The 14980-nt window shown below is 38.6% G+C and overlaps 1 protein-coding gene across 1 annotated transcript in view; it reads right to left on the bottom strand.

The window, feature by feature from the left end:
- Positions 1-12273, bottom strand: part of IMPG2 (interphotoreceptor matrix proteoglycan 2) — a 31252-nt gene extending 18979 nt beyond the window's left edge. The window contains exons 1-3 of the mRNA XM_053455980.1: positions 12006-12273; positions 11801-11893; positions 8317-8565 (exon numbers count right to left, since the gene is read on the bottom strand). Coding sequence (XP_053311955.1) covers positions 8317-8565; positions 11801-11879 — 328 coding nt within the window. The 5' untranslated portion in view covers positions 11880-11893; positions 12006-12273. The remainder of the gene's footprint in view (positions 1-8316; positions 8566-11800; positions 11894-12005) is intronic.
- Positions 12274-14980: the final 2707 nt, after the last annotated feature.

The following is a 14980-nucleotide window of genomic DNA, read 5'->3' as shown; positions in this document are numbered from 1 at the left end:
ACATGCCATGCTATATAATGGTAATGATGAGTATCTACAACACTTGGAATGCACATGCCATGTTATGTTACCGTAATTAGTATCTATAACACTGAGAGTGTACAAAGAGAAGGAACATTCCATACAGCAAAAGGGTACTGAGGGTTTACAACATTGGTAATGAATATGCTATGTTGTATAATGGTACTGAGCATCTGCAACACTGGATATGAATAACATGTGCTGTACATACAGTAAAATGGTACTGAGGATCTACTACATTAGGAATAAACATGCAATGCAGTTTAATGGTATCTACAACACTGAGGGTGAACTTACCATGCTTTGTTATGGCAAAGATTATCTACGCAATCAGTGGCATAAAAAAGATATTGGGCCCCCCCCCCCTGCGAGACATAAAGTTGGGGTCCTCAAGCTCCTCTTACACACACAGTAACATACTTATAGACATCCCTACCTTAACCACAGCCCTGCTTTGCAGCCTCAATTGTCCCCTGGGCCAGCACGCCCCTGATACTAACATACTTATACACACAAACATAGTACAAACATACTCAGACACGCTAACATACTGACATACACACATACAGTAACATAAGTACACACATACTGACATTCATACATACAATAACTTTTAAATGATCATGTCATTTATTAAAGGTAAAGAGTTAATTAAAACCTATATCACCCATGTGAAAAGTAATTCCCCCCTAAATCCCCTAACATTGCTGTGGGGATTAGCCTACTCTTCTTGGCAGAATTATTTTAATTAAGCCACATTGGGTTTTTAAGTGTCACATGCTTTTTAAGGTCACGCTATAGCATCTCAATCAGATTCAACTCAAAACTTGACCAGGCCACTCCAAAACATTCATTTTGTCTAATTTGAGCCAACCAGAGGTGGACTTTCTTGTGCGCTTCAGATCATTTGCATGCTGCATGATCCAACTGGGCTTGAGCTTTAGGTCACAAACTAATGGCCAGATATTCTCCTTCAGTATTTCCTGGTAGAGAGCAGAATTCATGATCCATCAATTAGGTAAAGACCGACAGATCCTAAAGCAGTCTCAGACTATCACATTACGACCACCATGTTTGACTGTTGATATGTTCTAATTGTGGAATGCTGCGTTAGCTTTACGCCAGATGTAATGAGAAACATGTTTTTCAGGAAGTTTTTTTAACTTTTTCCGCTTTTAGTACACAGACTATTATCCCAAAAGTCTTGGGGGCCATCAAAATGTTTTGGCAAATGTTAGAGGAGCCGTTTTTGCACAGTCTCTTTTCTATTGTGGAATCATGAACACTGCAGTTTTTATTCTTTTCTGCTTTTTGAGACCCTTTAGCCTACTTCACTTTGCAAGAATTCTTATTATATTTTAATTTATTTAATTAAAGTTTAGATTCAACAGATCTGGCAGTAATCATGCCTGGTTGTGGCTAGTGAAATCGAACCCAGTTATCAATTACATTTGGTTAATTGATTGAATTAGTAACTAAGGGGGCAATTACTTTTTCACATAGGGCCAGTTATGGTTGCATAGCTTTTTTCCTTCGATGCATGCAAAAATATGCAAAAATACAGAAAAAAAGGGTAAATCATTTTTCACAGCACTGTATCTGCAGCACTGCAAAAGAACATATGGTGCTCTATTATGGTACTGAATATCTACAACACGAGATGAACATGCCATGTTACATAATGTCTTCTAGTAGCTATAGTGGTGGGAATTAATATGTCATGCTGTACAATGGAGTTTCTAGAGCAATGATACTGTATCTACACAATGACAATGAGCATGCTGTGTTGTACAATGGTACAGAGTATCTACATCATTGTAATTGACATACAATGCTGTGTAATGATCATAAGTATGTAAGACAGTAAGAATCAACATGCGGTGCTGTGTGGCTCTGAGTATTTAAATGCATGCTGTATAATGTTAGTGGTTATCTACATGCCATGATGTTTAATGGTATACAATTCCAATGTGTGTGTTTAATGGACCATCTTTGCAGTTGTGACGTGGACTGTGTCTTCGGTAGAAAGCTGCAATAAAGAATGCCGGTTTCCCTCCTGTAGTGATTCCGTGGTGATCCAGAATGCAAGCAGGATGCGGCTAAGTTTTAATGCATGTTGATGGCAAGCAGAGAAATATATTAAAGCACATAGCATTTGATAGTAGATAAAAACTATTTGGCCTAATCTTTTTGTCTGTCCATTTTCTACCTCATTTGATGTTCCACATAGACAAATAACATAGACAATTCTAGACACTGGCAGCTAAGAAATGCCACAATTCGAGGTCACAAGAAATATAGCACATGGTAAATTCATACATTTTAGTCAGATTTTGTAGAGAGTAAAAAGATGTCTAGTTTAAGCTCCATTAGCACTCTGTAAAAGGTAAAAATAACACTCAGCACATGTGCAGAGGAGTCTAAATACATGTAAATGAACCCAGATGAAAAATAAGAAATTACAATATTAGACATTTTAGTCCTTATTTATTGCCATAAACAAAGAGGGAACTCTCCAGTTATGTGAGATGGCTAGCGCAAGCCTTTGAAATGGAGCTGCGAGAGGTCAAAAGCTGCACAGTCAGGCCATTCCTCACATCAACTGTACCATGAGATGCTGAAGCAGTGTCATATTCCTGCTTGTTTGCCAGATAATGTGACTGCTTTCTCTGAGCTGAACACTACAGAGTAGACTTCATTTTAATGTTTTATTTTCCAAATTATTACACAGAGGGAAAATACGGTAGAAGCATGGAATACACACGGAGCTTGGTAACAACCAAATTTAGTTTGAGTGTGACCCATCAGCCACGTGTCAGTCCTGTAGAGTAATCTACGATCTAAGCAACATCAAGGAGGCAGAAGATTGTTGTCCCCAGACTTTTTAGACCTGATTCCCAGTGGTTTGTAAAATTATCATGTATGCTGATTGTATTACATACATACTCTGATGTCAGTGTATTTATCCTTAATGTTGGGGCTTCCTGACTTTGTCCACCATGGCTTTTCATCTACTACAAAATAGCAGCTGCACAAAAAAACATTGTCCCAAAGTCTAGGTGCCGTTTATAGCAGGGCTAGAGCTTATGCTCAGTAATAAAACTCTCATCATCTGCTTAGGCAGTGAAAACGTCTTTTACATCAAAAAACATCTAGCAGTATTTGAATGGGTTTGAGGCCATGAGTTATCCCCTTAAACTCAGATCTGGTGGAATTTTGACTTTGATGGTTGAGAATACTACAGATGTGAAAAATCATGTCTTTATTCAGACTTCATAATTAGATTAATGTATAGAGAACCCTGCCCTTAGATCACAGCCCAAAGTACTCACCAGCAGCATGTGGAAAGTGTACAGGGAGATATAATCCCACTTTAGTCCCACTGCTTCACAAATTCTACCTTCTCCACAAAAAAAACACAAAAATCTAGTATACAGCCTTAAAGAAGTTAATGGGGGTCATGCCATTTACTTAGACCTCTTTTGTTTACAAATGTTATTTCACCCACAGAAAGATGTTTTGCCCCTGATAGTTTTCCAGATCCTAGAAAAATATCCAGAAGGAACCCTTTATAATGTGGAGCAAGCCTATGAGACACACCATGCTTCCCATATAATACAATGGAAGTAGAAATTAAGTAGGGGTCAGAGACAAAGCTGAGGTCAGAATCTGTAGAGTCATCTGCCAAAGGTACCAATGAGGAAAACGTATCAGTATGTTCAAGGTTGTATAATCGGGTAGGCAGTACAAAAGATAGATATCAGCAGTGAAGTCTAAATAACAAGCTAAAGCTAAAACCCAGAGATTCTGCTGTAACTGATGCGGAGCTCCTTTTGGTAAGGCTCAGTTTTCACCCATGCATTATCGATGGTCACCGCTGGGGAGATGCAGTGTGGGGCGCATCATCTGTTGATGCCTGTAAGTACTACCCACTGAGGAACTGGTACAGATGGACACCCATTGGGTCCAGAGGAACTGACAGGTACATGATAAGCGCCAACAGAAGCCAAGCCGCAGGGGAGTGACATAGACCCATTGCAGACATGAATTGCCTAACATGTTGCTTATGGACTTAAAATGTAGGTAATGATTGACAATTTCCCCATTTTTTAGTATAGCCATGCACAATTCTTCTACTCTATTCTTCCTTATTTACCGGTATTTTGGATTTGTTTATTCCTTTGAGTGTACAGTTAGCAGCACAGTGCAATCCCTTTCTGTATATAAATAACCCACAAGCTAGTACTTAAACAGACAATCTGGCTTACTATCAAGTGGTCGGAAAACTTTCACAACCAGATAAAACTGAGGTAATGACCTACTTGTCAAATAGCGTTCTTGGAGATCCACACTCAGTGAGTGTTTTCAACCAGTTAAGTAGCATCAATAGACTCTCACTACTTACAAGCAACATTACAAGCTTAACCTTATGTTTCTGTAAGGGAAAATTCTTACGTTATGCATCTGCTATGGTCAGTTTACTCATTGTGCAGTGTTGCAGAATATGATGCTTCATAAATCAATAAATAATAATAATGTTCCCTTACGGAAAGTTAAAGACTAACCTAGAAATTAAAATTTTTAGGGATGCTACTGGAAACAAGGGGGTATTATTTAGTTCTACTGATATCCCATCCATTAAATACTAGTGTCCCAATGAAAGTAATTATTAATTAGTGTGTTGGCAGCTGCTGAGGGGTCAGACATTATACACGGCAAAGTTAATTCAACACACATACAGGAGAAGGTGTACAGATGTTCCTGCTACGTCCTGTGAGAACATCAGTGTTTGCCCCCTTCTCTCCCTTCTGCTTTCTCACTCATTCTAAGCTAAAAACTTGAGTGAGCCCATCAGATTAACGTCAGAGGTCAAGTTGGGGATACAGTGAATTTTTTTGTCCATTAAAGAAAATGTTACGATTATCAAACACAAAGAATACACTGAAATACCTATCTTTAATGTTTCCATGGATACATGATCATGTTTCATAAAATGTCCTTATTTATTTTCTACATCACAACTTCATGTGTTCTAGATGTACATGAGTATCAATATCTGAACCCTATTTACTCCCTAACATGAAGATTACCAGTCTTGTATAACTGATGTTCTGCTGTGTAACACCTCTGTTAATCACAGTTAAATCATACATCCCCCATTAAAAGACATGCAAGCTGTTTAGTCAGCTTAATTTAACATACTCTGAATGCAAATAAAAAAACTACAAAGTATAGTTATGTTGTGTCATGGAAGCCTCCGTGCCATGGGCTCCTGGAGGGGACTGAGTGCCAGCCTCCTTCCTACAGACTATGGGCCCTGGTATGGAGTGCCACATTTCCCAAAGTACAAGAGACTCTAAAGACTGTGGTGCTCGGAAACAGATTTGGGGCGCCTGCATTTTGTTAGGGGGTTTATGTGTGGTGTTTTACTCTCCATCGGGCCAGGACTTGCAGGACAGAGACCTCTATGGCCAGTATTTGCACCTGGATCTGATATCCAGCAGGTTTCAGCCAGAAGTCATGGAAACGCTGTGTTTACTATCCTCCCCACAGACTACACCGACCCCCTACTGAGCTGAGGTGGGCTGAGTGCAAATACTGAGCCGTGTGCAAAGGAGGACCTGATGGAGTACTGTGTGTGGCTTGCTGTGTCTATTGTATGTAAATTACCCCTTGTACTGTTTAAATAAAGCTGTGTTTACGATTAAACTGAGTCCTGTTTTCACCTCAAGATGAGGTCTGATGCTTGAGCTGCTATGATCCTTTATTGTCACAAACCTTTTGAGTTCAAAATACTTGAACAACTGGGTTCAATTAAGCTAAACCAGTTGTAAAGGTGATGAAAGATCCCATTTATACAAACTGAAGTCTTTACATGTATATTCCAAATTCTATGCACAGGACCATCTTGAACACTGTGCAAAAGGGGTACATACAACTTGGCCCAGGCTTACCTTAGGGGACCACCCTTAACATGTCTTCCCTCATGTTCTGTGCATACCCTGCTTTTGGAGATCGCCAGATATGACATTATATGCCAGTGCCCTGCAGCAGGAAGCGCGCCAACCGTGGAGAAACAGTAGCAAGGTTTTGATGATAACCTTTCAATGACAGCACCTTTTTAAATTATGGATTTTTTATTGCTCTTTTTTTACTTATTTTGATATCCTTTCTTATAGTTATTAATGCAATAATAATGATAATTATTATTATCAATTATTATACTAAATTGTATTCATATTGACTACATAAACTACATTATAACAGTCGTCCATTTCAATTCTGGCAAATATTACATTTCATCTGGCAATGAAAAGGTTAATTTGTCTCTGTCAAATTGTATTTATAATATCTTTGAGTAGCCCGTATTTTAATCCTCAGTCCGTGTTTGTGCTGCTGCTCTCTATTGCAAGTATTGCAACTTGACCTACATGGCATATTTGGAGATATTTGACATATAGCTTCTGCCAAATCACTTTCATTGTGCTATTGATTTAACTGCACAGTCTCATGACTTATTAACCACACATTTTCTGTCCCAAGGAACAGATTATGTATTGAAGCCCTCCACAGCAACACAAGCTCAAATGTTGCACTGTGTTAAGGTATATTAGACCGCATACATTGTAAGACACTTTTGCCCAGCTATTTATCTCTGTGTGAGAGTTCCTATTAATATTTTTTTGTGAAATCTGGACATCAAACATAGTAAATCAGTTTACATATAAAGGGTTCAAACAGGGCCAGGTTGTGACATGTGCCAGGTATAAAGGCTAATAGCATAAGCAGCCATCACTATCCCAGTAACGGCAGGAGTGCCAGGCAGATAGTAATAATCTTCTTCTGAGATCCCTGCTGTGCTGATTACTGCTATGTCTCACTCTCTAATGCATGGGTTCACTTAGATCTGTGTTCTGGAAACAGGCCCAGAGTGTTCATTAAAACCCCTCTGGTGCTGTAATATCCTAGCATACAGTATATATATATATATATATATATATATATATATATATATATATACCGTATTTGCTCGATTATAAGACGACCCTGATTATAAGACGACCCCCCAAAATCTGAATATTAACTTAGGAAAAAAAGAAAAAGCCTGAATATAAGACGACCCTAAAGGAAAAAAGTTTTACCAGTAAATGTTAATTCATGTAAACTATTTTTTTTAATAAAAGCTATGATTGAGAAAAATATTTTTTTTTTGTTTTTATTTCTTGTATTTTCCAACCTGTCCCCCAGTTACGCACATCTGCCCCCAGGCTTTCCACACCAATATGGCACTGTGGCCCATGATATGCCTTTTAACCCTCTATATGCCACTGTGCCCCATGGTATGCCTTTTGACCCCCTATGTGCCACTCTGCCTCCAGAAATGCCTTATACCCCTATATCCCATTCTGGCATTTAGGGGGTTAAAATGCATATTATGGGGCAGAGTGGCATATAGGGAGGTATAAGGCATTCCAGGAGGCAGAGTGGCATTAAGGGAGTTAAAAGGCATTGTATAGAGCACTCTGCCTCCAGAAATGCCTTATACCCCTATATGCCACTCTGGCATTTAGGGGGTTAAAAGGCATATTATGGGGCAGAGTGGCATATAGGGAGGTATAAGGCATTTCAGGAGGCAGAGTGCACTATTAAATGCCCCCTTAACGCCACTCTGCCTCCTGAAATGCCTTATACCTCCCTATATGCCACTCTGCCCCATAATATGCCTTTTAACCCCCTAAGTGCCAGAGTGGCATATAGGGGTGTAAGGCATTCCAGAAATGACACACACACACACACACACACACACACACACACACTTACCGGTGCTTCCAATTTCCTGCTGTATTGCCGGGGCAGCGGGTTGACGTCTCATTCCGCGGCAGCCGGAAGGAGGTGGAGTTGGCAGCGGGGGTTTGTATGCGTCCGTCGCAAATACCTTCCCCGGCTCTCAGAGATCAGGAACTCTTGAACTCTGATCTCTGACAGTCGGGGAAGGTATTTGCGACGGACGCATACAAACCCCCGCTGCCAACTTCACCTCCGGAAGCACCGGTAAGTGTGTGTGTGTGTGGGGGGGGGCGACGACAGGAGGATCCAGGTCCCCTGCAGCGGTGCGGGGGATCTGGATCTTAGTCTCCTAATCAGACCTCTATTTGAGGTCTGATTAGAAGACGACCCCGATTATAAGACGAGGGGTATTTTTCAGAGCATTTGCTCTGAAAAAAACCTCGTCTTATAATCGAGCAAATACGGTATATATGAATACCATCAGGGTTTGTTTCTTCGTTGACTTACCCCTGAGTTTAAAAAACTTCAAATAATTAAGAAGAGCCTGTTCAAATGTCTCGTCCGGACATACTTTGACACCACTGGGAAACAAGATGGCCCTCTTTTTCCTCTTGAGGAACATTCTATAATGCTGTTGGCTTGTAGTGGTCGGAGTTGGATTTGATTCTTCAGGTAATGAGGCGCTCCCAGGCTCCAGCTCATATTGCAATTCTGTAAGTTGTTTATGGGGGATCTTCTCCAGTGAAGCGCTGATTTCTGTTAAAATAAAAACACATTCTGTACGTTATTGAAAACCAAGTAACACTGTCTGTATCACTTTATTTCCATTTGTAAATACAGGTAACGGTCAAATAGATGTCTTCACAATTAGGGTTATTTATAAAAAAGCAATATTGGATCAAAGTGGTAAAAAAATTAGCAACCAGAAAGAATATTTCAGCAGTTGGAGACTGTTGACTGTTTCACTTCAAGATATTCCCAATCAAGTGATCCGTTTGCAAACAATAATACTAGAATCACTGGAAGAAGGACAAGTAAAGCTAACCTAAAGTATAAAAAAAATCAAAGGATCAATGAGGAGTAAGGAGGAGGGGCTCTGCGAGACTGACTATTCATACCAAAATCGTTAGATAATACAAAGTAGACTTGTGTGTTCGAGAATGAGAGTGAGCGAGAGTCTGAGAGAATGAACGAAAGTTCGAAATGTCCCAAAATTTTCACCCGAAACGAATGGGGAGAGAACGCAATTCGTACCACGAAAACGAATAGGCCATAAACTAACCAAAAATATTGTCCAAATCATTTCGACCCCATTTGCCTCAGACCTAGAGATGAACCCAGTTCTCAAGTGTGGCTTTACATATACTTTTTACTTGCTTGCCAATAGGACCCTCTTCACATAGTGTATTGGTTTGTCTTAGTCTGTCTGTTTTAGTGTTGTTTTACCCTTTGAATGTATGTTTTATAAGAAGTGATGTGTATTATTATTATTGTTATTGATTCTATTTAAATAAAATATGAAACATGGATTCTATTGTCATGATTCAAGATATCATTATATTTTTACAATCTCTGATGGCCTACTTTTCAGATTTTTTTTTTTCAAAATTAATTTGTTTCTTTGGAAGACATCGACATCTTGGCAAGAATTCAATCAGCCGACACTAGGTTTCAAATCGTATTTTGTTTTTCAGTGAATGATGCCCCCTTCATTTCGATGAGCAAAATCAGGAGGAAATTGTCTATTGTTTGAAGAGGAACATCTGAGTCAGGCATTTTTGAAAATGATTCAAAACTTTGTCCGCGTTCTAAAAAAAACTCTTGACAAAAGTGCAAAAGTTCATCAGCATTGTTTTACATTAAACAATCAGCAGTTTGCCCACTTTTTAAGGGGCAGTACTAAAAAATAATGTCATTTTGTCTTTATGCACAACCCCAGTGTCACTTTACTGAGTTTTGAAGTTTATATTTAATACTATTTATCATGCTCACCCTATCACCAGTATGTGGACTTTGGCAGTATGTGCACTGGGGGCTAAATAGTTGCCCTCCCAAGATGTGGGACATAGGAGAATGAGGTGGAGGATGGAAAAGTATAAAACCTACATGAGCCTATGAGTGCTATAAAACCAAGCAACATGACACAACATAACATACAACACAACATACTTACATATATATATATAATTTGAAATTTACTCTAAATAAAGTTGAAACATCCTGTTTCCTTAAGCAGTTACACATTTCCGCTAGATTCTAAGCAAATTGATTTGTGGGATAAGGATACAAGTAGGAATATTATATGATACCATTACAGTTGACTGACATAAATGAAGAAGAGGCTTTGATGAAATTGTATTATCATCACCTATTTGGGGTTGTTGGTTTTTAAGAAATTTATATCAGTAATGCATTTAATATTCTTATTGTTATTTTCTTATAGACATTTTTTAGGCATCGTCTGGAGGTACATGGTACATCACCCATATTATGAGTATTAAACTCAATCACCCTGTCTTCATTTTTTACCAACCGATACCACAAGGTATCTGCTTACGATCAGCATAGATCTGCTTCCACTCTCCCTTCAGGTTTCTACAGGTCTGAGAGATGTGGGGTGTTGGGATAAGATGCCATAAGCTTACATTGATGCCATAAGTGGCTAGAAGTGGGGCATAGATGCCAAGGGTAGCCTGTCAGAATTCCAGCTGGTGATATGTAGATAACTGTAAGCTGCACTGAATTTGCCAGGAGAACCTGGCATTCAATATCTTTAAAAGAGTTGGAGACTAGGCATACAGTGAGCAGAACATCACATGACATCAACATAACCTGGGTGCAACATGACATCATGACACTGTGTGACATCACAGCCTAAGGTGCCAGGAACCAAAAAAACACAGATTTTTTTTTTATTAATTCAAAATGAATTAATTTTAATAAAATTGATACCGGTTGCCAGAGAGATTCATGTTCAATTACAGAGTAGTTTATTCATTAAAGGGAAAGTCTGGACAGTTGGGGGGGCACATCGTTATGAAGAGCCAGCACTGGCAAGTTTCTCCAGCTGAAGGGCTTAGTAGGTCATGTGTAATGCAAAATGTATAATGAAGTCATGGAGCTGAAATCACAACTCTCCCTTAAATGAATAAACACAATAGGAGCCTTAATAGGTATGCCACATTTTATAATTGTTATTTACAGACCTCTTCAACACAAGTCAATCAAGCCCCATCATATTTATAAATTCTAAAATACAGTACATAAACACACCCTCACTCACATAATATACATAATATGTTCACCACACTTTATTTTTTTGCATATCTTTTCCACCTCTTTTACATATTGCACTCTGGGACATGTGGCCACACTAGGCCTTAGTGTTAAAATAGCAGAGCATTCTATTGCCTGCTAAAATGCATTTACCATGCACTAAGGGGACACTTTTATGTAATTTAATGTACGTATATAACCGAAGTGCCAGAGCCTACTATCCCCTGTTAGAATGGACACCACATACAATATGACTAGAGTGATCTCCATGGTCCGACACATTGTATTCAATGTGTCTATAAGGCTCATCATTCAGCAATATTACATGTGCCGGTGTCAGAAAGGCTTACAGACATCTACTGTTGCATATTTTATACTTTAAGTAATACAATTATGATTAATTATTCCTATTGTATTGTCTTTATGACATAACCTGCATCCAGTGCTGAGTAAGCACATCAATAGAACCGTATGTCCTACGTCTTCTTAGTCAATTATATCTTACGTAAAAAACACAAATCATAACATACTTTAAGATATGGCAAGCAATGCCGTTTGTATGATAAGAGCTTATATTTTTCCAATAATAAAGCATAAATTAAAAACATTTTTTTTTGTAATTTCTATTCTGATTGTACACTAAATGTCAGCAATGTATACTTAATAATAGTAATAATTTTTTTAAAAAAAATTAGCGAGATAGAAAGATTCTTACCTGTTGATGTCTGTTGTTGTCCTTCACATAGAGTAAGACAGAAAAACCCCAGTAAAAGTTTCCAAATAAAATAAACCATGCTTCTTAATTTGGCTAAAGAAAGAAAAAAAAAAGTAATATTTTTTTTATATACTGTATATAATCAAACACTACGCACAAGTTAAATAATGGAAAAATAGGTTCGGGTTGCTCTTGATGAACCTACCAGAAAAGCTTTAATTCTTGTCTATACACTAACAAGCAGCAGTATGTTAAATGAGCTTCTCCAGTTAGCAGATGGGAGGGACGCAGGAGATAATTCGTTTTTTCGGGTTTAATCTGTGCTCGTAAGCTCTTTAGAGGAGCTCGTCATGTTGTGAGCAGACAGCCCATTCAAAGGCTGAACATTTCACACCTAACTGAGCATATTGGCTGTCTCCAAACGGCTGCTCTGGAAAATTGTCAGTGATAAAATAATACAAAGGTACCTATAGTATGGTAAAACTAAAAAATAAAATAAATATAAAAAATCTAAAACATACGTAAAAAAAAAATATCGGCTTCAGTTACTGATATCTAAATTTTCAATTACCAAAATATCTTCATAGTGGATAATTTTGTCTGAAAAATGATTAATGATGATTGTATCTGTCGGTCTATAAAAATAATATATAGGGATGTATTCATTAACCCGAGCATATGTGAGAGTTGGACATTCTAGCAAAAGCATTGTGTAGCTATTGCTTACAATACTAATACTTAATGCTATATTAAGAACGGCATGAGAGAAATTGCGTGAGTTCCCCACCAATTACACAAAGCCCCTAATAATGCATACTAGACATGTGCATGGTAAGCAAAACTGCTTCCGATGAAATTTGGGTTTAGTTTTTGCCACGTTTGTTTCCGGGTAACAAATTTTGTTTCATGGACGTTTGGTTCAGACAAAATTCAGGGCCTTTTTAGATTTGTAGCGGCATTCAGGGGCATTTCCCAAATGGGTAAGTCTCTGACACCTTCTGGACTCTCCTTTATTATAGAGGTTCTTTTTTTTTGTTTTTTTTTGAAAAGGTTCCCCGAGTTTTAGGATGGTCAAAGAAGTGCAGCAGCAGTAGCAGTAGCAGATAATTGGGCCTGGGCAAGCAGACACAGGAAGATGCAGCCCCGTGGAGCAGGACTGAATTTCCACAATATTATAGAGATTTTAAAAAAGTTCCCCAGAGTTAGGATGGTTAAAGAGGTATAGCAGCAGTAGCAGTAGTAGTACTAGTAGGGCAGTGGAAGATGATAGAAACATGCAGCAGGACTGAATTTCCACAATAATATATATTATGGTTTTGTCACCAATGTTTATTTATCAATAAAGAATAATAGATATGATAGAAAGATAATAAAAATGTAACGTGTCCACAAATTGCAGGTTTAGCTAGAAGCATAAATGGGTAACTGTGTTAATCAACTAAACTCCACTCAGGACGTCCCCCACATCTGCTGCCGTCCCTGTCATAGGACTACATTAGTCACTACAGCTTCTCCAATTTGGATAGGAGGATAGATATGTAAGATGGTGTAGAGTTGTTGAGGGCTCTATAGGTCAGGGTCAGAAGCTTAAATTTGATTCTGGAGGGTATGGGGAGCCAATTAAGTGATTGGCATAACGGCGCACCGGATGAGGAACGGCGGCAGAGAAAAATGAATCTGGCTGAAGTGTTGAGGATGGATTAAAGTAGTGAAAGGCGGGAGAGGGGGAGACCGGTTAATAGGGAGTTGCAATAATGCAGGCAGGATATCACAAGGGATTGGATTAGTAACTTGGTGGTTTCTTATGTGAGGAAAGGGTGGATTCGGGAGATGTTTCTCAGGTGGAGGCTGCAGGAGTTGGTGAGGGACTGGATGTGAGGGATGAAGGAGAGAGCAGAGTCAAGGGTGACACCAAGGCAGCTTACCTGGTCTGTTGGTTGGATAGTGGAGTTGTCAACAGTAATAGAGATATCAGGAAAAGTGGACAGAGCAGATGCGGGATTACCAGGAGTTCGGTTTTAGAAAGGTTGAGCTTTAGGTAACGGAATGCCATCCATGATGCAATTCCTGATAGACAGTCAGTAAGGGGAGTTAGAAGAGAGGGGGAAAGGTCAGGAGCAGAAATATAGATTAGGGCGTCATCTGCATATAGGTGGTACTGGAAACCAAAGGAAGAAATAAGTTGTCCGAGGGAAGAAGCGTAGATGGAGAATAGCAGATGCCCAAGAACTGAGCCTTGAGGAACACCAATAGATAGCAGTAGGGGAGAGGAGCAAGTTCCAGTAAACGAGACACTAAAAGTACGGTACGAAAGGTAGGATTTAAGCCATGAAAGAGCCGTGTCATGGATGCCATGCGCACGGAGGGTTTGTAGGAGGAGGGGGTGGTCGACTGTGTCAAAGGCTGCTGAGAGGTCCAAGAGAATAACCAGTGAGAATTAGCCTTTTGTTTTAGCTGCAAGGAGGTCATTAATAACTTTAGCGAGTGCAGTCTCTGTTGAATGCTGCAGACGGAAACCGGATTGTAGAGGATCAACGGTGCTAGGAAAAAAATACACAATTCTCTAGATCTACAGTGTTTTTAAACGTAATCTGTTAATCCTACTTCATGAACAGCAGCAACATCTAAACTAAAAGGTTTCTAAAGTAGTAATAAAATTATCAGGAAAAGTGTTTTTTATTTTAGGTTTTATTAACAGTTTAACAGTTTTACTTTGGGATAGAATAATTCCATAAATATTAGTAGATAACAAAACCTTGCTAAACTCTGTTGTCCTGATTTTACAAAACATCCTGAATAATGAAAACTTTTAAAGGACATCTTAGACTGTTCGGTAGCCCAAATATTATCAAAGGTCTTGTTTCTAAAACTTTTTAGTTGTGTTGGTTTACTCATCTGTTGCATTTAACTCTTTTTATTTCTAAAGCTTAGCTGCTTATCCCTATGAAGAGGAAATTAAAACTCCTGGCTGTGCTTAATTGTGTCTATAAACATTAATGCATGTATTTAAGATTATTATATACACACATACATACTTGTATAATATATGTATTTTTGTTAAATTTTTATATAACACAAACATACAACATAGAAAAGCTAAAACGGTATATCCAAACTATAAACGCGGTACAAATCAGCACGCAAAACGCATTAGAAAATAAATGGAAGGGCGCTGACATT

The sequence above is a fragment of the Spea bombifrons genome, chromosome 2, assembly GCF_027358695.1.
Source record: "Spea bombifrons isolate aSpeBom1 chromosome 2, aSpeBom1.2.pri, whole genome shotgun sequence".
In the NCBI taxonomy this organism is placed as follows: Eukaryota; Metazoa; Chordata; class Amphibia; order Anura; family Pelobatidae; genus Spea; species Spea bombifrons.
The sequence above is the reverse complement of the archived record's forward strand: the minus strand, read 5'-3'. Positions and strand labels throughout refer to the sequence as shown.